Source organism: Rhodamnia argentea, chromosome 3 (assembly GCF_020921035.1).
Source record: "Rhodamnia argentea isolate NSW1041297 chromosome 3, ASM2092103v1, whole genome shotgun sequence".
Lineage (NCBI taxonomy): Eukaryota > Viridiplantae > Streptophyta > Magnoliopsida > Myrtales > Myrtaceae > Rhodamnia > Rhodamnia argentea.
Genome location: NC_063152.1, coordinates 4,539,414 through 4,565,456, shown reverse-complemented (window position 1 = coordinate 4,565,456; position 26,043 = coordinate 4,539,414). Strand labels below are relative to the sequence as shown.

Below are 26,043 nucleotides of genomic sequence, written 5' to 3'. Positions count from 1 at the left end.
TAGTTCCAAAAAGTAAAAATCAATTCTAAGATTTCAAATTTCGAATATGGAAATTGTCCGATCCGTGACCCGTCACCTATAATCGTAACACGTCTCAAATTATTTTGCGACATCATGACATTTCGAATCTGAAAATTGTCTGATCCGTGACTCGTCACCTATAATATGTGTTTCAAGCATACGTAACTAGTTTCATTGAATCGTTCGGAAGCCGAACCGGACCGACCTGTCTAGTCCCATTACTAACATCTCCAGTCCGTCCCCGATTCTGCAAATTGAAAACCAGTCTCTCAGGTTCGATTCGGGGTGGAACCGAATGGTACCGAGTACCGACCGTCCCTAATTTCTGGACCATCGATGCTTGAAGAACACGGTGACATCATAGGACTGAGCAACACAGGAACACCGAGGAAATGAGATGGGGCTGCTCCCGTTGCGACCACCACTCAGTAACGATGGGTTTTGATTTGGGCAGAGGAACCCTCCTCCACCCACTGCGCACTGTCGCTCACCAACCCAAAAAGACAAAGAAGAAAATAAAAAACCTGCCCTTTGTTAATTATCCACCACATCGTTATCTCGGCGCTCTTCCATATGAAGCGCCCATAAAGGACTTTCTTTTTTTCTATCACCAACCTCGAGCGTTGATGCCCATCTGGGCTCTCTGAGATTTGGTTGTCTTTCGTCAAGAAGCAGGGCGTCTTCTCGGGTAAGTCCCTCTCTCTGTATGTAAGGTATTCGCTTAAATGTCTGAGAGATGAATTGGGTTTGCTCTTTTTGATCAACTTTTGGTGAAAGGATGCTGCTTTCTGTATGGAAATCAAATCCTCTCCGTGGGACACGTTCTTTCTTGTCCTGGGGAAGTGGCTTTTTGATAGGATCTGAATGTCATTTTGTTCTTTTGCTGAAAATGAATGTCATTTTGTTGAGAATGGAATGATATTCAGAGTTTCCTCTACCAGTTTTGAGACCATGAGGTGTATGTCTGTGCAATATGAAAGTCATATCTATTTTGATTTGTTGTTGGTGAGTCAAGGCATCCTCTATTATTGGATGGGTTGATTGTGTTTCTCATTGAATCTGAAGCTCTTACATTTTTTTTTGTGAGTTTCTTTGGGCAATATGGTTGTTCTGCTCGAAATGAACTTCTAAGATTTAGACGGCTGATGACCATTGTCTTATCTTGTGACATTACATTTAATGACAGCCTGAGGTGATATACATCTATTATTTGTTCTTTTGTTGTATGTTATGTCTGGGTTGTGATGTAGTACATATGACATTTTACAAGACTAAATGCTGCCAGTTTCCTAGAGGAATATAGCGCCAGATTAAACTTTCATGAAATGCTTGAGCTGCTTATAGAGTTACTCGTGCAAACATGGAAAATCTATGTCAAAGACTGTGCTTTTCTTTCCTCGTTTTATTGTTTTGATGATGCATCACTTCATCCTCTTGCTGAAATATTCAAGTCACTATATACACTTGCCAAACCAATGCCCATCATGACTTGTCCTGATCCAATTAAAGCTGTTGCTTGGAGAATGGGAACTGAGGCGAGATAGGGGAAAAAAAAAACTTAAATTTTGCCATTTTCTGACATGGAAAGGATTCTGAGTGAAGAGCAAACAATCTCCATTTCATGTTTGCTCAATTATCAGCCTAGAAAGGATAGTAGGCCCAGGCTTAATGTTGCGATTGAACACAATAGTAAACAGAAGAAGGAAATAAATCAAACACCAGATTTACGTGGTTTGATTGGTGGGATCTACTCCACAGAGAGAGCAGTATACGATGCCACAATAGATCAAGGTATATTATAACCACACTTAAATGCTCTCCATGTTTCCCAATCCCTAATCACTTCAAATAACTCAAATAGTGTTTAGCCCCTCACAAATTACTCGTAAACTATTTCTTGATCTCACTAAGGAATCCACAAATCTTATAACAATATTTATTCGCTTGAACACCAAAAACTCCTCTTAGATGCATCACGAAGAAGACTCTCTTCTTATATGTACGACATTTGCATCCAAATGAGGAAACTCCTTTTAGGAAATCTACTTAAACTAGGCAACAACTCAAACTAGGAAACCACTCAAACTAGGAAACATGCATGTATCTTCTTTCTTTTACGGGGTTATTAATATCGCTCAGAGACAAATCTCCTTGTCCAATGTCCTTATCTTCATCGGATATCTTACTTGTAACGTCCTCTATTTTTTACCAGAATTTTCTCATCTAAACATGAGAGGAGGAGGTTTGTGGCAGCTTGGCCAGTCAATCAGTCGCCGCCTTGCACAGGCTGATAAGAAGGCTGTAGCACGTCGATGCTTCGCAAGTGAAGCTGATCTCAAGAAGACAGTGCTTTATGACTTCCATGTCGCTCATGGGGCAAAAATGGTGCCTTTTGCTGGGTGGAGCATGCCCATTCAATACAAAGACTCAATTATGGACTCCACAGTGAACTGCAGAGAAAATGGTAGCCTCTTTGATGTCTCTCATATGTGTGGCCTTAGCCTTAAAGGGAAGGATTGCATTCCTTTCCTTGAAAAGCTGGTCATTGCCGACGTTGCTACACTAGCTCCCGGCACAGGGACACTGTCTGTGTTTACTAATGAGAAAGGAGGGGCAATTGATGACTCTGTGATCACCAAAGTCAAGGACGATCATATATACCTTGTGGTGAATGCGGGGTGTAGGGATAAGGACTTGGCCCATATCGAGGAGCATATGAAGGCTTTCAAGGCCAAAGGCGGCGATGTTTCGTGGCACATTCATGATGAAAGATCTCTTCTTGCTCTCCAGGTTGATCTTACTGAACACATCTTTCTCCTAATTTCACAGTTTTTGGGCGGACATGTGGTTTTCACTACTTGTCTTTATTCTTAAATAGATGGTTATATTTTTGTACTCAGAAATGGGCCAAGGAGATTGTCTTATCAACCTATCCTTATCCTTTTCATCAAAACTGACACTAATGATACTAGAATCAAAAGCTTGGTTTAGCATAAGATCGAAAAACTCTGAAAGTATCGTTTTTCGAGTAATCAGGCCTTGCTTTGTTTATTTATCTTCTTATTAATAGTTGATACTTCGGATTGCATTCATAAAATATGGAGGGACAAATGGAAGGTCACGTGCTGCAGTTTATAAAAGAAACTATTCTAGACTCGATTGTAACTGGGGGACTGTTCTTTTCTCTATAGCCTATCTGTCAGGATTTCTGAATTCCAAAAACAGCTTGATTTAGAAAGGGAAGTTTAAGTGGTCCAAGTGTCTATTCCAGAGACATAACTATGAGTCCTCCTTTCTTCTTTGGTATAGGGTCCTCTTGCTGCCCCAGCTCTCCAGCACCTCACAAAAGAGGACTTGAGCAAGATTTATTTCAGCGACTTCCGCATCATTGATATCAACGGTGCTTCCTGCTTTCTCACCAGAACAGGGTAAAAGAAAATTTTCTCAGTCGATCCTTTTATTGCGTTTTACTTCATGGAAATTATCATTATTCTTGTATCACTGCTATCAGCTTGTCCTCCTACATTTAGTCCTGAAAGATCATATGCCTTGTGAAGGGCCTCTCTTGTCCTTCTATAATTGTATTTTCCTCACAAATGAGCAAAGAAAATGATCCAAATTTAATTAGTTGGCTAGAGTGACAGTTCTGGTTCTTTTCATTTTTATGCCACTTCCGTATCCTCATCCAACTAGCATGAAAGCCTATTGAATGGTTTTCTGTAATTTGCAGTTACACAGGTGAAGATGGATTTGAAATCTCAGTCCCTTCAGAGCATGCCGTGGATCTGGCCAAAGCGATCCTGGAGAAGTCAGAAGGGAAGGTGAGGTTGACCGGCTTAGGTGCTCGGGACAGTCTCCGTCTCGAAGCTGGACTTTGTTTATATGGCAACGATATGGAACAGCACATAACTCCGGTGGAAGCGGGACTGACATGGGCCATTGGGAAGAGGAGGAGGGCTGAAGGCGGATTCCTCGGAGCCGAGAAAATCCTCAAGCAGCTCGAAGAGGGTCCGAAGATCAGGCGTGCCGGATTCATCTCTTCAGGCCCGCCTGCCAGAAGTCACAGCGAGATCCAGAACGACAAGGGAGCAAACATCGGCGAAGTCACGAGCGGAGGGTTTAGCCCTTGCTTGAAGAAGAACATAGCCATGGGGTACGTGAAATCCGGGTCACACAAAGCTGGGACCAAGGTTAAGATCCTGGTCCGAGGAAAGGCCTACGATGGCGTCGTCACGAAAATGCCGTTTGTCCCCACAAAGTATTACAAGCCATCTTAGTTGTTGGATGGTGCATGAGCCCCCATGGACTTTTTTCTGTTCTTCCTGATGTTCTCTCTCTGTTTTTTATATGCTTTGAATAACTTGACATTGACAGTTGCAGTCAATGATAATCTTCATGTTCATACTTGATTCATATGAGGGTCGAATGATGTGGTTTCTGCAGTTTTTTTTTTTTTTTGCCGGGAATTTTCGTCGCCTTATTCAACTAATAAGATTAACTTCATTCGGCCTCTTTGACATTTTCAAGCAAAGCAGGCAAAAGTTGAGGAAGAAGCAAAAAGTCAAATTCCCGAAATGCTAGTCGACTTGAACGCCAAAGTAATGTACTCAAGCCAAAAAGACTGACCAATGCCACATTGAAAACAGACCCGACCCAAATCCGATCCTTACGTGAACCCGAGAAAACCCGTTTCTAGAAATGGTCGCCAGGCAATAGTAAACGCTTTCCTAAATTCATTCTATTTGACCAAATTAATCTTAAGATTTACTCAAATCAAAACTAAATCAATAATTTTATCATGAAATTTTGAGCATATGGTAACACTTTTTTAATCATCGAAGGTAGTCATCCACCTCCTGTATGTTGTCCATGTAATGCTACCATTCATGTCCTAGAGTAGGACACCTTCTGTTTCATGCGAAAGTGATCTTTCATAAGTATTGCCCAAAACTAATGGACACGCTAACCCAAAATCTCAAAATTAGTATAAGAAATAACGTGACAAATTGTCGATCTCGAAATTGAATATGACTCAATTATTTGAATGTTCACTCGCAATATGTCGTATTCGTGTAACATGTCAATTATGTAATCGGAATTAAAAGATCGGAATAAGTGTGCCGTAAAACCTAAAACTTTTCATGAAAATACAATTGAGTCCTAAAATTTTTACAATCAAGTCCTAAAATTTGACCTGAAAGAGCAATCGAATCATAAAACTTTTAAAAGGTACAATCAAGTTCTAAACATTGTCATGAAAGTGCAACCAAATCCTAAAAATTTCAAGAAGTACAGTTAATTGAAGGACATGATTTCACTAATTTGACAAGTTTTAGGATTTCTTGTACTTTTTGAAAGTTTTAGGACTAGTTGTACTTTCATGATAAGTTTTAGGATTTCCAACTCATATGCATAAAAAAAAAAAATTTCTTGTGTTACTATGAAAACATATGTAATGACGTATTTCACATATATAGACGTGATGTAACAATGTTTTTGCCTTTTAAATTTACGCAGAATCTTGTTGCTTGAAATGTACAAAATCAGAGAATTGGAAAAGGTCAGCCTCATGGGCTGAGTCAACACCTTGCGTTCTACAGTCAAATTTTCAAAACCTACGACCTCTTCATTTTACATCACGTCCTTCGCATGTATAAATACGCCACCCAAATGAATCTCCAACCTCCATAACCAAAACCACTCCAACCCTCAAGCAATCCTCTCAAAATCATCACCCCAAAAGATTAACAGCGACCCTTAATGGCTGCTTTACAAGCTTCCTCTCTCTTAGTCTCTTCCTCCTCCTCTTCTTCTTTCTCTTCGGGTCGTTCTTCGAAGAGAACGATCACCGCTTCGATCCAAGTCCCAAAGCCCTCGAAACTCGGCCTTGGTGATCCTCCTAGCGCTGCGATCGCAAAGAAGCTAGTTGAGGAATTGAGCACCAGGAATGGCTATGCCTTTGCAGAGCCGCTACAGATGGACGCCGTCCAGAAAGATAGGGTTTTGGAGCCGCGCCTATCGCCTATTCCTTCTGTCGAAACGATCGTGAAGCTCTATGCAATCTTGGAGGCTGTCGAGGATAGAGTGGAGATGCATGATAACATCGGCGAGCAGCGAGACAACTGGAACAAGCTCCTGTTGAACTCGGTCAACATGATGACTCTCACTGCCTCCACCACGGCCGCGATGGCTGCAGCTGCACCGGCTCCATCCTTGAGAGTGTGCTCCGCTCTCTTGTTCACAGCGGCCACAGGGATGTCGCTTGTGATGAGCAAAATCCAGCCCTCGCAGTTGGCCGAAGAGCAACGTAAGGCCTCTAGGTTGTTCAAGCAGCTCCGGAGCGAGATCCAATCTATGCTTGCGCTCCAATCTCCAACTGAGTCAGACGTGGAGGAGACGATGGAGAAGGTTCTGGCCCTTGATAGAGCTTATCCGCTGCCTCTGCTCGGAGCGATGATCGAGAAGTTCCCAGCGAAATTTGAGCCTGCCGCATGGTGGCCTAGGGTTTCCAACAACCGCCGTCAATCCCGAGGACGGAAAACCGTCAAGAACAGGGAGCAAAACGGATGGAGCAAGGACCTAGAAGTGGAGATGAGAGCCATCATCCAAGTCCTCAAGAGCAAAGATAAGCAAGACTACTTGAGGCTCGGGAATCTGGCGCTAAAATTGAATAAGATGTTGGCGATTTCGGGTCCTTTGCTAGCCGGTATTGCCACAGCTGGCTCGGCCTTTGGAGGCTCGACAGCCACGACAGTGGCAGCCATTGCCGGTGCGATGGCGGCCATCATCAACAGCTTCGAGCATGGTGGTCAAGTCGGTATGGTGGTGGAGATGTACAGAAACGGCGCGGGATTCTTCGAGCTTATGGAAGAGACGATCGAAGCGACGCTCGAAGAGCAGGACTACAGCAAGAGAGAGAACGGAGAGATGTTCGAGATGAAGGTGGCGATGAAGCTGGGGCAGAGCTTGTTGGAGCTCCGAGATTTAGCAAGAAAATCAATGGCTTCTTGTATAGAAGGGACTGACGTGGATGAGTTTGGAAGCAAGCTTTTCTGAACTCCTTTGAACAAAGATAGATAGGGGTACATACAAGACATGTACAATTTGGCTCAAAACATGATTCCTTCATTCTTTAATTCTTGGTGCATATTTTGTAACTATTAATCCCACCAAAAGAACATTATAAAAGAGTTTATTCATATGCCGGTCTGATTTTCACAACCACATTCCATTCCATTAATTGATTGGCCTGTTGATATTTTTAATTTTTAATTTGCCTTTGGCAATAAATTTCAAATGGACATTGCTTTTGTTTCATATTATGGTAGCAAAATTTGGTACTGAAGGCTTTAGTAAGACAAGATGAGTCCACCACCATTACACGTAAAATGTAAAAGAGCTGTGTATTTTACTCCTTAAAATATCGACTGAATAAAAAAGTTGATGCCGAACCCCGTGCAAGGGCCGCGAAGCCCTTGCGGCCACCGGCGAGGGGTAGTGGCCCTTGCCCTCGCCCTCGCCTAGCTAGATTTGGTTGTGGCGGGCGAGCCCTCACTAGATTTGGCCAAGCGAAGGTGGGTGAGGGCCGCGACCCCTTGCCGGCACTGGCCTCTAAAGGAAAAAATAAATATAAAAGTAATAATAAATTTTGAAAACTAGTAAAAAGCTAATACGTTAGCATTGGTGGTGCCATGTAGGATGGTCGCATCCACGCCAACGATTTCCGATCACTAGGAATGAATAGAAAAAAAGGAAAAATATTTATGTTTGAATCGGCAAAGTTAAAAGGTTTGGAAAAATTACCAAAAAAATGCTAAACCTATTGCACTTATATCAATTCAGTCTTAAAACTTTCAATTGTACTAATTTAATCCTAAACCTTTTAATTGTACTAATTCAGTCCTAAACCTTTTGGCAACTTGCAAATTCAGTCTTAAACCTTTCAATTATGCCAATTTAGTCCTAAGCCTTTTGAAATTTTGTTAATTTAGAACAAGATTTAGAATTGAATTGGCATAAGTGCAATCTGTTTAGAACTTTTTTGATAATTTTTTCTAAAAAGTTTATGACTAAATTGGCAAAAGTAAGAAAAAATTAGGACTTTTTTGACAATTGTCCCCTTTTTGACCCAATATTTTTTTTTTTTTTGGTCGAATCCTTTATGACCAATTGAAATTACGAATTTGATATATTTTTGTTGAGGACAAAAGAGGAAAATAAACGCTGGATGTGTAAAGAAACAACGATGGGCAATGCGCCATACCTTTCTCACGATGCGGACACTATCAAATGGTTGAAGTCTTATTATATGTCTCCTACGTCACAAACGGTCTCCACGCGAATGGCTTTTGTTTTGTTTTGTTTTGTTTTATTTTTTTTTTTTACCCTCAACTAACAATTTGAGCTATGAGTGTTACAATGTTCAACTCAAAAGCTTAAATCTATAGGTAGAGCGAGATTACACACACATATATATATATATATATATTAAAGAATACAAATCCATGTACAAGCGATGCGAGATAATTAACACCACGGATCACAAACGTCACATGAAATTTGGCGAACGGGGCCCTTAACGAAACCGGAGTAGAACTTGCCTCTGATATGATGTCAAAATGTCCAACAAAAACTCAAGGCGATAGGTATTGGAAGACCGTATGTAGATAAAAAGCATATAAACCCCTCGCACAAGTGACGTGAGGTATTTAATACTTAGTCAAAGTATTTTGAGATTTTCTATCTTTTTCAATATTTCTTTTTACCTTTTTTTTTTTTTTTTTGCTTCAGTCTTTTATGTTGTTCAAATAACCACATCGGTTTACTACGAGGTTTATATGCTTTTTTATGTACATGTGCTCTCTCTCTATTTATCAATTTAAGTTTTTGGGTTGGACATAATAATATGTGTCAAATAGCATTATACTGTATTGTCCTTAATCCGAATGTTTCTTAAAATGCTCGAGTTGCCTAGATATAATCTTACTTCTAACTTTTTGCTTTTAAGCATATGATGTTTTGACTTTAGTCAATATTTAACAAGTTGATCTTAACTACATGTACTGTCTCATTTGAAATAGTGTGAATGTAATGATCCGGTTCGACAAAGAGGGTGTTTGTCGAGGTCGGATGATCAGATAAGGAGTGGCTCCCAGCAACTTATACGATGGCAAATGAGGCGGAAATGAATGAAATTGGGCATAAAAAATAGGAGAAAGCATTTATGGGATATGTGTGTATGCGCGCGAAACTTGAATTAACTTACATGATACGTTTCTTTTTCTTTTTTTTGACGTAGCAACAATGTTAGCATTGTAACTTTATGTTAAGTGTACTCGTGAGAACACTCTTGGGATGTGCGGTTTCTTGAAAAAGTGACCGCTTAAAAGCTAAAGGATAAAATTATGAGGCTTGGTATAGGATGGACCAAAGACGATAATACCTCAAGTGAGTTAATCTAAATGTGTCACAATATGGTATCAAAGCGGGACCCTCTACCATAAGAGTGTGCTTCGAGGACAAACCACACGGAAGCTAGCGGGCCTATAACAACTAGGGCTGGGAAGGGTGGGGAGTGTTCTCTGGAACCAAAGGGCCCGGTCAAGTAGCAAATCTTGACAAGCTTCTAAGATGGCAAATTGAGTAGAAATGAAACGAATTGTGCACCCAATAGGAAGGGAGTGATATATATATGGAAGTTGGAATTAACTAGCAAAAGGTCTTTTTGGAGATATTAATAATGTTTAGCATTAGAACTTTAAGCGTGCTCAAATGAGGGCACTATTAGGATGTGCAACCTCCTGGGAAAGTGACATCTTGTTCACCGGATGACAAGATAGTGAGGTAGGTAGGGGATGGGTTAAAGTAGATACTACCTTGAGTGAGTTAATTTGTTTTTAGACAATGAGTGAGTTAATTTAAGAGTGTCACAATATAATTATAGGAGGATCGTCTCCCATAGGTATATAGTTCGAGGATGAACCACGAGGAAGCTGGTGGGCCTATAATGATTCGGTCTGACAAGGGTGGGGAGTGTTCAATAGGGCCACGGAACTCAAATAATAGGTGACTCTCGACGGGTTTCTAGGATGGACCAGGGAGCGGGAATAAATCGAATTGTGCATTGAACATGAGGAAAACGAAATTGGAAAACATATATATGAAACTGGAATTAACTCACAATGGGTTGTTTTTTAGCTAACAACAACATTTAACATTGGGACTACGATGTTAAAAATGCTCGGGTGAGAACACTTGTCGATGGTTGACTTCTTAGGAAAGTGTCCATATATTCGCCAAAAGACAAAACTGTGGTACTCGGTATGAGATAGGTCAAAATGAATAATATCTAGAGTGAATTAGTTCAAGAGCGTCAAAGTTTAAACTTTTCAATAATTTTTTAAGTAGTTTTTCCAGTTTTGTGTCGGTTTATGAGGGACTTATATTATTTCTAAAATGACTATCAAAATAAGCCTTCTTCTTGCTTAAACATATTTACGGACTGATGTCATATCATTAAAGTGGGTCTTCAAATAACCATGACATTAATGACATCACTCGTTTGCATGGCTTCGAAGTTTACTTATTTAAGCTACATTGTCTTCGTAAAAGTATGTGTCGCGTCATTCGACCTCTTTACATTTTCAACCAAAGCGGGTAAAAGTTCAACCTATATTGGGTTGCCTCGCTTCCACATTACAGCCAATTTGAAGGGAAAAGCAAAAAGGCAAATGCCCGAAAATTAAGTTGACTCGATCACAAAAATAATGAACTCACGCCAGAATCGACCAATGTGAAACTGGAAACTCACCCGACCCGACCCGACCCGATCCAAAACACAATACTTTGTGAAGCCAAGAAAACTCCATCTCAATAATTGGTTAAATATCAAACAACTCGAGATTTGACTTGATAGTTCTCCTCAATTTTATAGTTTTCCAGTAAATTGGTTATATAAACAATATGTATATAGTCTAGCATATCAATTTCAAAAGGCTATTCATAACAAGAGCACATCATATGGAATTCGAATTGGGTTAGCCAAGAAATATGAATAATCAATTGGTTATCCATAAAAGAAATTTCTGAAAGATAATATATATGATGTGAGTCATAAGTGGGAAAGAGTAGAGAGGTCTAACTAATTGGGCTATCCAGGTTGACAAAAGAGGCATAGGCTCACGGCCCGATGGCGCATGTCACATGTGATGCTAGTAAATGGTTATTTAAATTCATTCTATTTGATCAAATTAAAGGTCTGCATGAGAACCATTCCGGTTCTCTAATTGCATTCCTTGAAACAAAGCAAGATGAGAACCTTGTTTGGTAACGCAAATGATTCGATTACTGTTCTTATAATCGGTTTTAGAGCAAAATTCAAAACAAGAAAAAAAAAGTTAGTTACGAAAAAAAGAATCACTTTTGAGAATCACAAAACAGAATGAAGTCTCACATCTCTCACTTGTCCCTTTCGGTTCTCTCATCACTTTTCCCTCAACCTAATAAAAATAAAATAAAAATAAAAAAATTAGAAAAAAATTGGAAAATTTTTAAACAATCACAAAAAATTTAGAAAATTCCTAAAATAGAAAAAGCCTAGATTAGGCTAGTTTGATATCATTTTCATAAATTTAGGCCTAAATTTTCTAGATTTCATAGATTTCACTCTTTTGCAAAAAAATATTGTAGAAGATGAGAGCATCTAACTTGCGAAGAATAACATTTATATTCGTAGCTGTGCATCACAAAATGTGACCATCCGCACATGGAACCGGAGCCAAACACCCACTTGGATTTAGGACAGAAGCTGTAAAATGATAGTGAAGGATTTGTACTTCGTATTGAGAAGGATAATTTGATTTTTTTTTTTTTTGTCGGTAGATAATTTGGTTATTTGGCTACTATGTTTGTATGTATTTTAGGCAATGCAATATTTAAAGAAAAAAATGAGTTCTTAATATGGGAACTGTTCCATGCTTCGATCGAACTTCAAACGTCAAGAGTTAAAATTTGTGTTTCATTTATGACATGCTTAAAAAAATGTATTTTAAATTATTTTAGTGTGCATTGAAAATTAGTCTTCAATTTAGGATGAAATTTTACAAAGTAACTACATAGTTATTTAACTTAAATGAAAAAAAATTAGGAAGAGAAACTGTTTTTTGAAATATAAATTTTGTGCGATTATTAAACACATTTCTGTTCCAAGAATAGAAATTTTGAGCAATTATCAAAAACTCATTCAGGAACATAGTCAAAAAAATGTCATTTTAATCAAAATCGGTTTTAAGGAACAGAATAGTTACCATACATAGCTTAATTTTCGGATTTACTCATATCAAAACTAGATTAATAATCATATCACAAAATTCGAGCATTTATGACACTGATTCTCGAGCTCATAATATCAAATAATGTGACAAATTATCATTTTGAAAATTGACTACGACTACCTTGTTTAAAAGTTAACTGGTAACAAGTCATAATTCATCGATGTACTAGTTGTGTTAATTGATTTAAAATGCGGAGTATTACGATGAAAACTATGCGAAATGACTTATTCCTACAGTTAATATCGATTCTCTTTGATCAGTCACGTATGCATGAGGAGACGTAACAATGCTTACGTAGCATTTGGATGTTTGACATGTACAAAATCAAATAATAGAAAAGGTCAGCCCACAGGGGCTGAGTCAACACCTTGCGTTCTACAGTCAAACTTTCAACAATTCTGACCTCTTCATCTTGCGCCGCGTACTTCACTTGTAAAAATACGCAACCAAATGAACCCCCAACCTCCATAACCGAAAACACTCCAATCCTCAAAGCAATCCTCTCAAAACCATCACATTCACACACTCGAAACACCCACCGAGAGTTAACAGCAACACCAGACTCGTCGACTCCATTAATGGCCGCTTTACAAGCTTCCTCTCTCTTAGTTTCTTCTTCTTCTTCCTCCTCCTCGGGTTGTTCTTCGAAGAGAACGATCACCGCTTCGATCCAAGTACCCAAGCCCTCGATACTCAGCCTCACTGATCATCCAGGCGCCGTGATCGCGAAGAAGCTGGCCGAGGAATTGAACATCAGGAATGGTTATGCCTTTGCGGAGCCGCTCCAGATGGAAGTCGTCCAAAAAGATAGGGCTTTGGAGCCGCGCCTATCACCTACTTCTTCTGTCGAAACCACCGCAAAGCTCTACGCCATCTTGGAGGCTGTTGAAGATAGAGTGGAGATGCATGATAACATCGGCGAGCAGCGAGACAACTGGAACAAGCTCCTGTTGAACTCGGTCAACATGATGACTCTCACTGCCACCACCACTGCGGCGATGGCTACGGCTGCGCCGGCTCCATCGCTGCGAGTATGCTCCACTCTCTTGTTCACAGCGGCCATCGGGATGTCTCTCGCGATGAGCAAAATCCAGCCCTCGCAGCTGGCTGAAGAGCAACGTAATGCCTCCAGGTTGTTCAAGCAGCTCCGGAGCGAGATCAAGTCGTTGCTTGCGCTTCAATCTCCGACTGAGTCAGACGTGAAGGAGACGATGGAGAAGGTGCTAGCCCTTGATAGGGCTTATCCGCTGCCTTTGCTAGGAGCCATGATCGAGAAGTTCCCCGCGAAGTTTGAGCCTGCCGCTTGGTGGCCTAGGGTTTCCAACAACCGCCGCCAATCCCGAGGGCGCAAAACCATTAAGAACATGGAGCGAAATGGATGGAGCGAGGACCTAGAAGTGGAGATGAAAGCGATCGTCGAAGTCCTCAAGAGCAAAGACAAGCAAGACTACTTGAGGCTTGGGAATCTGGCGCTAAAATTGAATAAGATGTTGGCGGTTTCGGGTCCTTTGTTAACCACCATTGCCGCGGCAGGCTCAGCCTTTGGTGGCTCAACGGCCATGATGGTGGCGGCCATCGCTGGTGCGATGGCGGCGATTGTCAACAGCTTCGAGCATGGTGGTCAAGTCGGTATGGTCGTGGAGATGTACAGAAACTGCGCGGGGTTCTTCGAGCTTATGGAAGAGACAATCGAAGCGACACTAGAAGAGAGAGACTACAGCAAGAGAGAGAACGGAGAGATGTTTGAGATGAAGGTGGCAATGAAGCTGGGACGGAGCTTGTCGCAGCTCCGAGATTTAGCAAGAAAATCCATGGCTTCTTGTATGGAAGGGACTGAGGTGGATGAGTTTGGAAGCAAGCTTTTCTGAACTACTTTGAACAAAGATACATAGGGGTTACATACAACAAATGTACAATGAGGCTTATCACATTATTCCTTCATTAATCAACATGCAAGTCTGATTTTTCACAACAACATTTGATTCATTTGATTAATTTAGCATGTTGATATTTTGAATTTTTTGGTTTCCCTGTGGAAATAATTTTTGAAATGGGCGTTGCTTTTCTTACATAATATGGTCGCAAAATTTGGAACTAAATAAGACAAAATGAATCCATCAGCCGTTACATATAAAATGTAAAAAATCAAGTATTTTATTTCTCAACATATTAACTAAATGACAAGTTGCCAGTAGGGAAAAAATGGTTCCCAAAATGTGGTCTTTACATATTATCATGAAGTACATACTGACAGAGTCACATGATTCTATGTGCAGGAATTGTCAAACCTTAATTAAATTCTAGTCTGGTTTCGACCCATATAAGAATTCCACATCTTAGCTAATACTAGTCTACTTATAGATAAAAGTTTAGTTATTCTATTATCGTACTATACGGTTAAGCATTTTCAGAAGGTCATGTTTCTAAATTTTCTCAGTTGACATGCTCAAGACGAAGGTGATTTTCTTTATAACCAATTGAAATTATGAATATGATATATTTTTGTCGAGGACACAAGACAGAAATAAACGTTGGATGTGTAAAGAAAAAACGAAGGGCAATGCGTCATACCTTTTTTCACGATGCGGACACAATCAAATGGTTGAAGTCTTAAATGTCTCCTGCGACACAAACGGTCTCCATGCGAAAGCGGCTTTGACTTTTCTTGAAGAGTTGGCGTCATTGACGCATTCAGATTCTCTTCGCCCTTTGTTCTTGGGCATCGGCTGATTCCTTCTTCTTCTTTTCACCCTGGAGCAGCAATTTGAGCATATTTCTTAGCGTTACAATGCCCAACTCAAAGGTTTAAATCGATAGGGCAGAGCAAGATCATATTCACGAATGGAGGCCATAACAGGAACTGGAACTCGACTCTGGTACATTGGCTACATGTCCAATGAAAACTCGAGCTAATAGATAAAGAGAAACTGTATGTATGAAAAAAAATAAAAATATAAACCCCGTGCACAAGCAATGTAAAGTATTTAACACTTGGTCAAAATGTTTGAGACTTTTTATCTTTTTCAATATCTCTTGTTTCTATTTTTTTTTTCTGCTTCGTTCTTTTGTGTTGTTGAAATAACCACATCAAAGGACTACCAAGTTCATATGCTTTTTATATACATGTATTCTCCCTCTATTTATCAATTAAGTTTTTGAATTGGACATATTAATATGTATCAAATAGCTTATATTTTAGTCCTTAATATTGAGTGTTTCTTAAAATGCCTAATTGTTTAGATTAAATTTTATTTCTAGCTTTTCACTTTTTAGCACATGATGTTTTGACTTTGGTCAATACTGAACAAGTTGATCTTGAAAAATTCATGTATAGTGTCATTTGCAATAATGTAAATGTAACGACCCGGTTTGACAAAGGAGGTGTTTGTTGAGGCTAGAGGGTCGGATAAGGGGTGGCTCCTACCAACTTATATGATGGCAAATGTGTTGGAGTTGGCGAATACTTCGGGGACCCTTGTTTCTCACACGGGGTACGCCCATGTGAGCTTAAGGAAACCGAAGTGTTACCCAACGACATATGACCCCTACGCGCGGGATGCGGGGGTTCGGGGGCAGCGCCCCCGAAACTTCTACGGGTTTGGGTTTTTATTTAAGTTGGCCCGTATGGTGGAATTAAGAGGTTTTAGGTTTTTTAGCCCGTTTTTGGGCATATATATTTTATTCGATTTTATCATTGTATTGAGTTGAATTGGCTGTAAACCGAAAAAATATAGTGAAATCTCTTTGCGGGACGTAGCCCTAATCTTGGGGTGAACCTAGGTAATCTCGTGCGTCTTTCAAATTTTTCTCGATTCTCTGTATGATCGTCCGATTCGGTTCCGATAAATCCCTTCAAAATGAAGTAGGAATGGATCAAAATATGCACCAAAAGTGGAAGAAAGCATTTATGGGATGTGTGTGTATGAAATTGAATTTAACTTACAAGATATGTTTTTTGGCGTAATGACAATGTTAGTATTGGAACTTCAATGTTAGGCGTGCTCAAGTGAGAGTACTACTAGGTGAGTGACTTCCTGAAAATGTGCCCACCCGAACGCTAAAGGATAATATTGTGAGGCTTGGTATAGGATGGTAAAAAAGTATCCAATACGAGCATGCTTCGAGGACAAATCATACGGGAGCTGGTGGGCCTATAACGACCTGATATAAGGAGGACTGGAGTATTTGTCATGACCCGAGGGCTGGGGCAAGGAGCAATTCCTGACAAGTTTCTAAGATGACGAATGGAGTAGAAATGAAACAAATTGTGCACCCAAGAGTTTTCTTGATGTATGTATGTATGTATGTATGTATGTATGTATGTATGGAAGCTTGAATTAACTCACAAAAAGTGTTTTTTGACATAATAAGAATGTTTAGCACTAGAACAGTTAGCATGCTAAGAAGAGATCACTACCAAGATGGGAAACCAATTGGGAAAGTGCCATATTGTGTGCCAAATGACAAAATAGTGAGGCTTGATATGTGATGAGTTAAAGTAGGTAATAGCTCGAGTGAGTTAATTTTAGAGTGTCACAATATAATATAAAAGGAGGACCTTCTCCCGCAGATGTGCCATTTGAGGATGAACCTCGAGGAAGCTAATGGGCCTATAATAATCCAATCCGATAAGGGCAAGGAGTGTTAATTAGGGCCAAAGCACTCGAACAATGAGTGGCTCATGGTAGGTTTCTATGATGGCAAAGGGAGTAGGAATAAATCAAATTGTGCATGGAATATAAGGAAATCGTTCTTGAAAAATATATACATGAAACTGGAATTAACTCACAAAAAACGTTTTTTGAGGTAAGGACAACGTTTAATATTGGAACTTTAATGTTAAGTATGCTCAGATGAGAACACTATCGTGAGACTCGGTGCGAGACGGGCCAAAACGAACAATATCTTGAGTGAATTAATCCAGGAGTACCAAAGTCATAAACTTTTCAATAATTATTTAGGTAGTTTTCAAGTTTTTTTTGTCAGTTCATGAGGGACTCATATTATTTAAAAAATGACTATCAAAACAGGCCTACTTCTTACTTAAACATATTTATAGACTGATGTAATAACATTATTGTGGGCCTTCGAATAACCATGACATTTTTGACATCACTCGTTTTTATGGCTTCAAAGCAAGCAAAAGTTCAACCTACATTGAATTGACTCGCTCCCACATTACATTATAGCCAATTTGAAGGGAAAAGCAAAAAGTCAAATGCTTGAAAATTAAGACCAATGCTAAATTGGAAACTGACCCAACCCAAAACCCGATACTTTGTGAATCCGAGAGAGCTCCATCTCAAGGACCGGTCAAACCTCAAATAACTCGAGATTTGACTTGAAAGTTATCCTCAATTCCATAGTTTGCCAATAAATTTGTGATACCAACAATGTGTATGTAGTCTAGCAAATCAATTTCAAACGGCCATTCACAACAAGAGGATATCATATGGAATTACAATTGGATTTGCCAATAAATATGTTTAGTTATTTGTTTATTTCTATAAGAAAAATTCCCAAAAGATAATATATGTGAGTTATAAGTGGGAAAGGGTAGAGAGGTCTAACTATTGGGGCTAAAGCCAGGTTGACACAAGAGGCATAGGCTGACGAACGGATGGGGCATGTCACATCTGGTAATAGTAAATGCTCTTCTAAATTTGTTCTATTTGACCAAATTAATTTTAGCATTTACTAGAAAGAATAGAAAAATATATCATGAAGTTCGAGCATACGATGGCCCCGATTCTCAAAATAATAATATCAAATAATGGGACAAATTGACATTCTAAAAATTGAATACGACTTGGACGTTTAGATATTTATTTGAAAAAGGTCGTAATACATTTATATATTAACCATGTAGATAAATTTAAAATGCATAGTATTACGACAAAAAGTATATGTAAAGACTTATTTCTGTGCAATGTTGGAGGCGACGTAACAAATATTTACATAGCATTTGGATGTTTGACATGTACAAAATCAAATAATAGAAAAGGTCAGCCCCCATGGGCTGAGTCAACACCTTGCGTTCTACAGTCAAACTTTTCAACAATTCTGACCTCTTCATCTTGCGCCGCGTACTTCACTTGTATAAATACGCAACCAAATGAACCCCCAACCTCCACAACCGAAAACACTCCAATCCTCAAATCAATCCTCTCAAAACCATCACATTCACACACTCGAAACACCCACCGAGATTTAACAGCAACACGAGACTCGTCGACTCCATTAATGGCCGCTTTACAAGCTTCCTCTCTCTTAGTTTCTTCTTCTTCTTCCTCCTCCTCGGGTTGTTCTTTGAAGAGAACGATCACCGCTTCGATCCAAGCCCCGAAGCCCTCCATACTCAGCCTCGCTGATCATCCAGGGGCCGTGATCGCGAAGAAGCTAGTTGAGGAATTGAACACCAGGAATGGTTACGCCTTTGCAGAGCCGCTACAGATGGACGTTGCCCAGAAAGACAGGGTTTTGGAGCCACGCCTATCGCCTACTTCCTCTATCGAAACGACCACGAAGCTCTATGCGATCTTGGTGGCTGTCGAAGATAGAGTGGAGATGCATGATAACATCGGCGAGCAGCGAGACAACTGGAACAAGCTCCTGTTGAACTCGGTCAACATGATGACTCTCACTGCCACCACCACGGCCGCGATGGCTTCGGCTGCACCGGCTCCATCACTGAGAGTGTGCTCCGCTCTCTTGTTCACAGCGGCCACAGGGATGTCGCTCGTGATGAGCAAAATCCAGCCCTCGCAGCTGGTTGAAGAGCAACGTAATGCCTCGAGGTTGTTCAAGCAACTCAGGAGCGAGATCAAGTCCATGCTCGCGCTTCAATCTCCGACTAAGTCAGACGTGAAGGAGATGATGGAGAAGGTGCTGGCCCTTGATAGGGCTTATCCGCTGCCTTTGCTCGGAGCAATGATCGAGAAGTTCCCCGCAAAGTTTGAGCCCGCCGCATGGTGGCCTAGGGTTTCCGACAACCGCCGTCAATCCCGAGGACGCAAAACCATCGCCAACACTGAGCGAAATGGATGGAGCGAAGACCTGGAAGTGGAGATGCGAGCGATAGTCCAAGTCCTCAAGAGCAAAGACAAGCAAGATTACTTGAGGCTCGGGAATATGGCGCTAAAATTGAATAAGATGTTGGCGGTTTCAGCTCCTTTGCTAACCGGCATTGCCGCAGCGAGCTCGGCCTTCGGTGGCTCGACAGCCACGACGGTGGCAGCAATAGCCGGTGCTATGGCAGCAATCATCAACGGCTTTGAGCACGGAGGTCAAGTCGGTATGGTGGTGGAGATGTACAGAAACAACGCGGGGTTCTTCGAGCTTATGGAAGAGACAATCAAAGTGATGCTTGAAGAGCAAGACTACAACAAGAGGGAGAACGGAGAGATGTTCGAGATGAAAGTGGCGATGAAGCTCGGACGGAGCTTATCGCAGCTCCGAGATTTAGCAAGAAAATCAATGGCTTCTTGTATAGAAGGGATTGAGGTGGATGAGTTTGGAAGCAAGCTTTTCTGAACTCCTTCGAACAAAGATGCATAGGGTTACATACAACAAATGTACAATGAGGCTTATCACATTATTCCTTCGTTCTTTAATTCTTGGTGCATATTTTGTAACTAAAGATCCCACAAAAGAACTAATTATAAGCATTAATCGACATGCGGGTCTGATTTTTCACACCAGCATTTGATTCCATTGATTAATTAGCATGTTGTTATTTAAATTTCACATAATATTAGAGTAAGAGTCTTATGTTTAAATCTTTCCAGGCCCCATTTGCCTCTCCAAGTAAATATTTTCAAGCCTAATACTAGGCAAAAAAGACAGACTAAGCGTGGAGGATAGTGATAAAATTTTTAAATATTAAATCACACATTCATATAATAACTTAAACTTTTTGAATAGTTGACAACAATGGTCTCACAATATGTTCTGAGTTTGGTTTCGACCCATATATGTACTTTACTTCTTTATAACCAATTGAAATTATGGATATGACAGATTTTTGTTGAGGACGAAAGAGGGAAATAAACGTTTGATGTGCGAAGAAAGATAAAGGGGAATGCGTCATACCTTTTTCCCCATGCGGACAAAATCAAATGGTTGAAGTCTTAAATGTCTCCTACTGCACAAACGGTCTTCGGGCGAAAGGGGCTTTGAATTTTCTTGAAGAGTTGATGACATTGACACATGCCTTTGCCCTTTGTCCTTGGGCGTTGGCTTTTGCTTCTTTTCCACTTCTAGAGCAGCAATTTGAGCATATTTCTTAGTGTTACGATGCCCAGCTCAAAGGCTTAAATCAATAAATGGAGAAAGATCAAATTGCATATAAATCCGTGAGCAAGTGATGTGAGACAATTAACATCGCATATCACAAACTCACATGAAATTTGACAAACGGAGGCCGTAACATGAAAAAGAACATAATTCGACTCAAGTACGATGTCAGAATGTCCAAGAAAAACACAAGCTGATAGGTGAAGGGATACCACATGAATATAAAGAAAATATAAACCTTGTAGTCAAGCGACGCGGGGTATTTAACACTTAGTCAAACTGTTTGAAATTTTTTATCTATATCAAAATCTCCTTTTTTTTTTCTTTTTGCTTCAGTATTTTGTGTTGTTGAAATAACCACATCGCTTGACTATGAGATTCATATGCTTTCTATATAGATGTGTTCTCCTTTCATTTATCATTATAAGTTTTTTAGTTTTTAGCATGCTATGTTTTGACTTTGGTGGATACTTAACAATTTGATCTTGAAAAAAACACGTATAATGCCATTTGAAATAATGTTAATGTAACGACTCCGTCCAGCAAAGGGGTGTCTTTATCAATGCCAGAGGACTGGATAAGGAGTGGCTCTTAGCAGACTTATATGATGGCATATGAGGCCGGACTAGAGGAACGCCTTTACGGGAAATGCGCACACACGTGTGTGTGAAACTGAATTAACTTACAAAAAACATTTTTTGATGTAACAACGTTTAGCATTGGAACTTCAATAGTAAGCATATTCAGGTGAGAGCACTACCGAGATAAGTGACTTCTTGGAAAAGTGCCCACATGTATGCGAAATGGTAAAATTTTGTGGCTCGGTATAGGATGGGCCAAAGAGGAAAATATTTTGAGTGAGTTAGTCCAAATGTATCACAATATGGTATCAAAGCGAGACCCACTCCAGTAAGAGTGTGCTTCAATGACAAGCCATATAGAAGCTAGTGGACCTATAACGGTCTGGTTCGAGGAGAGTGGGGAGTGTTCGCCGGGACTAAAGGGCTTGAGCAAGGAGCGATTCTTCACAGGCATCTAAGATGGCAAAGGGAGGAGAAATGAAATGAAATGTGCACCCAACAGGAAGAATGTGTGTGTATATAAAACTGGAATTAACTCACAAAAGATATTTTTTTTATGTAGCAACAATGTTTAGCATTAGAATTCCAATGTTAAATGTGCTTACATGAGAACACCATTGGAATAGGTGACCTCTTGAAAAAGTACCATCTCGTACGCCAAAGGATAAAACGGTGAGGAATGAAATTGATCAACTCGTAGCCCTCGATCTTACAAATAACATACTAAAATTTGAGCTAATTCCGTCTGACGTTTAGCCTTCAAATCGTGGCCCTCTTGTTTTCTTCTTTTTCTTACCACACGGTTGGCCGAGAGTCCTCCTCCTCCCCTGTTTCACTACACTCTCTCTCTCTCTCTCTCCTCTGAGGTCACGCACGAAGACAGACCACTTCTTTTCTTCCTTTTTGTCTTTTGCTATTTTTGCTTTTTAATTTTTCTTTTCTTTGTTTTTCTTTTCTTTTTATTCATTTGCTAGCTGGGCCCTACAAGAGACGGACCCGGTCAACAAAAACGAACAATAACTCAAGTGAATTAATTGGGCATCAAAGTTTAAACTTTTCAATAATTTTTTGAAGTAGTTTTTCCATTTCTGTGTACGTTTATGAGGGAATTATATTATTTAAAAAAATGACTGTCAAAATAGGCCTACTTCTTGCTTAAACATATTTACAGACTAATCCAGTAAAATTACAATGGGTCCTCACAGAACCATGACATTTAAGCTAGATTGTCTTCATAAAAGTGTGCGTCCCCTTATTCAACGACCAAGATCGACAAGAATATTACAAAAATCTGACCATGCCCCTTAGTTTTTATCCACCCTTTTATCAGTCGTCCTCTTGACATTTTCAAGCAAAAGCAGGCAAAAGTTCAACCTACATCGAATTGAAAGTCAGATCACCGAAAATTAAGTTGACTCGAAAAAAATGGACCCAAGCTAAAACTGACCAATGCGAAATTGGAAACCGACCCGACCCAAAGCCCGATACTCTCTGAATCTGAGAAAACTTCATTTCAAGAAACGGGGAAGCCTCAAACAGTTCCGAGATTTTACTTGACAGTTTTTCTCCTCTATTCTATTGTTTGCCAACGAATTTCTCATATAGCCAATATGTATATAGTTTAGCAAATCAATCTCAAAAGGCCATTCATAACAAGTGCACATCCCATGTAATTCGAATTGGAATAAATATGAATAATTAACTAGTAAATAGGAAGAACGAGCTAATTATTTCTATAAAAGAAATCTCTGAGAAGATAACATATGTGAGTTGTAAGTGGGAAAGGATAGAGAGGTCTAACTATTTGGGCTATCCGGGCGGACGAAAGAGGCATAGGCTCACGGGCCGATGACTCATGTCACATGTGGTAATAGTAAATGATTTTCTAAATCCATTCTATTTGACGACATTAGTTTCAGGATTTACTTGGATCGAAATTAGACTAGCAATTATATCATGAAATTCGAGCATGTGATAGACTCTGCTTCTGAAAATTATAATATCGAATAATACGACAAATTGTCATTCTCGAAATTGAATATGACTCACATGTTTAAATGTTCATTTGCAACATGTCATAATTCAGATGCGTACTATAACAATGAAAAGCTATATGCAACGAGTTATTTCTGCAGTTAATAGTGATCCTATTTTGGGAAATGTTTCACCGACAGTCTTTGTCGGAACGGTATAATTTCAACTATAGATCCATACACCATTGCCGTGTGTTTTGTATAAAGCACTTATTAATTGGGAGATCTTGTAATCAGAAATCACCGACGATATTGTGAGACTGTCGGACTAGCAGCTTCTTTCTATTTTCGTCAGTCACGTATGTATCAGGGGATATCACAAATATTCACGTAGCATTTGGATGTTTGACGTATACAAACTCAAATAATAGAACAGGTCAACCCGTAGGCTGAGTCAACATCCTGCGTCCTGCAGTCAAATTTTCAACAATTCCAACATCTTCATTTAACACCGCGTACTTCACGTATATAAGTACAGCTCAAAAGATCCTCCAACCTCCATAATCAAAACCAGTCCAATCCTCAAGCAATCCTCTCAAAACCTCCGTCAATGGCCGCTTTACAAGCTTCCTCTCTCTTCATCCCCTCTTCTTCTTCTTCTTCCTGTTCGGGTGGTTATTCAAAGGGAACGGTCACCGCTTCGATCCAAGTCCCGAAGCTCCCAAAGCTCAGCCTTGCTGATCCAAGCGCTGTGATCACAAAGAAGCTAGTCGAGGAATTGAGCATCAGGAATGGCTACGCCTTCGCAGAGCCGCTACATATGGGCGTCGCCCAGAAAGATAGGGTTTTGGAGCCACGCCTGTCGCCTACTTCTTCTGTCGAAACCACCGCGAAGCTCTATGCGATCTTGGTGGCTGTCGAGGATAGAGTGGAGATGCATGATAACATCGGCGAGCAGCGAGACAACTGGAACAAGCTCCTGTTGAACTCGGTCAACATGATGACTCTCACTGCCACCACCACGGCCGCCATGGCTGTGGCTGCACCGGCTCCATCACTGAGAGTGTGCTCCGCTCTCTTGTTCACAGCGGCCACAGGGATGTCGTTCGTGATGAGCAAAATCCAGCCCTCGCAGCTGGCGGAAGAGCAACGTAATGCCTCGAGGTTGTTCAAGCAACTCAGGAGCGAGATCAAGTCCATGCTCGCGCTTCAATCTCCGACTAAGTCAGACGTGAAGGAGATGATGGAGAAGGTGCTGGCCCTTGATAGGGCTTATCCGCTGCCTTTGCTCGGAGCCATGATCGAGAAGTTCCCCGCAAAGTTTGAGCCCGCCACATGGTGGCCTAGAGTTTCCAGCTACCGCCGCCAATCCCGAGGACGCAAAACCATTGCGAACGCTGAGCGAAATGGATGGAGCGAGGACCTGGAAGTGGAAATGAGAGCGATAGTCCAAGTCCTCAAGAGAAAAGACAAGCAAGACTACTTGAGGCTCGGGAATCTGGCGCTAAAATTGAATAAGACATTGGCGGTTTCGGGTCCTTTGCTAACCGGTATTGCCGCGGCCGGCTCGGTCTTCGGTGGCTCAACAGCCACGATGGTGGCGGCGATCGCTGGTGCGATGGCGGCAATCGTCAACGGCTTCGAGCACGGAGGTCAAGTCGGTATGGTGGTGGAGATGTACAGAAACAACGCGGGGTTCTTCGGGCTTATGGAAGAGACAATCAAAGCGATGCTTGAAGAGCGAGACTACAACAAGAGAGAGAACGGAGAGATGTGCGAGATGAAAGTGGCGATGAAGCTCGGACGGAGCTTATCGCAGCTCCAAGATTTAGCAAGAAAATCAATGGCTTCTTGTATAGAAGGGACTGAGGTGGATGAGTTCGGAAGCAAGCTTTTCTGAACTCCTTTCAGTGTACATATAATACACGCACAATGAGGCTCATCAAACATGATACTATCATTCTTTAATTCTTGGTGCATATTTAAACATCTTGTGGCAGAGAAAGAGATATGATCAAAGTATAAAGATTCTTGTTTCCCTTTTAATTATTGAAATCGATATATGATTTAAGCTAGCTTAATACAATTTCCCTTTTTGATTTCACGATGTGGACGCAATCCAATGGTTGAATTCTTGAATGTCTTCTACTGCAAGAAGGGTCCCCACGCGAAAGCGGCTTTGAATTTTCTGAAGCTGTCGAATTCTTGACTGTCTTTGCCCTTCGTTTTAGGGCGTTGACTTTTGCTTTGTTGTGTACCCTCCTAGGGCAGCAAATTGAGCATTTCGTGGTCCTGGCGTAGTCCTTGATTTCATTGATTGAGATTAGAGTGTTTAAGATAGCATGCCGAGGGAGACCCCGCGCCCACCCCGAAGACAAAAGACGTCTGATACTTTAACTCATCTTGCGTGCTTGAATGTCTAATTCAAAAATTTAAGCTAATAAATAAAAGAAAATCATATGTATATTATGAATATAAACATCCTAGATATGTGATGTTAAATAATTAAAATCAATTTTGCCCCTAAGGCGTGTGATCCTGAGATGCTCGATTTACTACTCAATCCAAGCTCAAGCAATCCACTAGAGAATATTTTGTTTCTAGGAACTTTTTGCCCTTGAACTATTACATATGGGAAAAATTATCAAAAAGTTCTAAACTTATTGCGCTTTTACCAATTCAGTCTTAAACCTATCAATTTTGTCGATTTAGTCCTAAACACTTTCACCTTTTACTAATTCAGTCTTTCGGCCAATTTAGCTCCCCGAAAAATGCTTACGTAGATTCTTAGTCGGGACAATAGTCCTACGTGGCCGATCCATCGCTGACATGGATGTCGAG

The 26,043-nt window shown here is 40.4% G+C and overlaps 5 protein-coding genes across 5 annotated transcripts; all 5 read left to right on the top strand.

Moving 5' to 3' along the window:
* Positions 1 to 556: 556 nt before the first annotated feature.
* LOC115728969 (aminomethyltransferase, mitochondrial) lies at positions 557 to 4,430 on the top strand. Its single transcript, XM_030659375.2, has 4 exons — positions 557 to 709; positions 2,234 to 2,811; positions 3,331 to 3,449; positions 3,752 to 4,430. Exons 2-4 carry the CDS (start codon positions 2,251 to 2,253, stop codon positions 4,296 to 4,298), a joined length of 1,227 nt encoding a protein of 408 aa, XP_030515235.1. The 5' UTR covers positions 557 to 709; positions 2,234 to 2,250; the 3' UTR covers positions 4,299 to 4,430.
* Positions 4,431 to 5,781: 1,351 nt separating this feature from the next.
* On the top strand, positions 5,782 to 7,176 carry LOC115725911 (probable F-box protein At4g22030). Its single transcript, XM_030655577.2, has one exon. The coding sequence runs from the start codon at positions 5,782 to 5,784 to the stop codon at positions 7,075 to 7,077; it is 1,296 nt and encodes a 431-aa protein (XP_030511437.1). The 3' UTR covers positions 7,078 to 7,176.
* A 5,482-nt stretch (positions 7,177 to 12,658) lies between these two features.
* On the top strand, positions 12,659 to 14,264 carry LOC115732625 (probable F-box protein At4g22030). The gene has a single exon (XM_030663312.2). The coding sequence runs from the start codon at positions 12,932 to 12,934 to the stop codon at positions 14,219 to 14,221; it is 1,290 nt and encodes a 429-aa protein (XP_030519172.2). The 5' UTR covers positions 12,659 to 12,931; the 3' UTR covers positions 14,222 to 14,264.
* A 4,281-nt stretch (positions 14,265 to 18,545) lies between these two features.
* On the top strand, positions 18,546 to 19,899 carry LOC115733829 (probable F-box protein At4g22030). Its single transcript, XM_030664439.2, has one exon. The coding sequence runs from the start codon at positions 18,597 to 18,599 to the stop codon at positions 19,884 to 19,886; it is 1,290 nt and encodes a 429-aa protein (XP_030520299.2). The 5' UTR covers positions 18,546 to 18,596; the 3' UTR covers positions 19,887 to 19,899.
* Positions 19,900 to 23,812: 3,913 nt separating this feature from the next.
* On the top strand, positions 23,813 to 25,102 carry LOC115728602 (probable F-box protein At4g22030). The gene has a single exon (XM_030658932.2). It carries the CDS (start codon positions 23,813 to 23,815, stop codon positions 25,100 to 25,102), a length of 1,290 nt encoding a protein of 429 aa, XP_030514792.2.
* Positions 25,103 to 26,043: the final 941 nt, after the last annotated feature.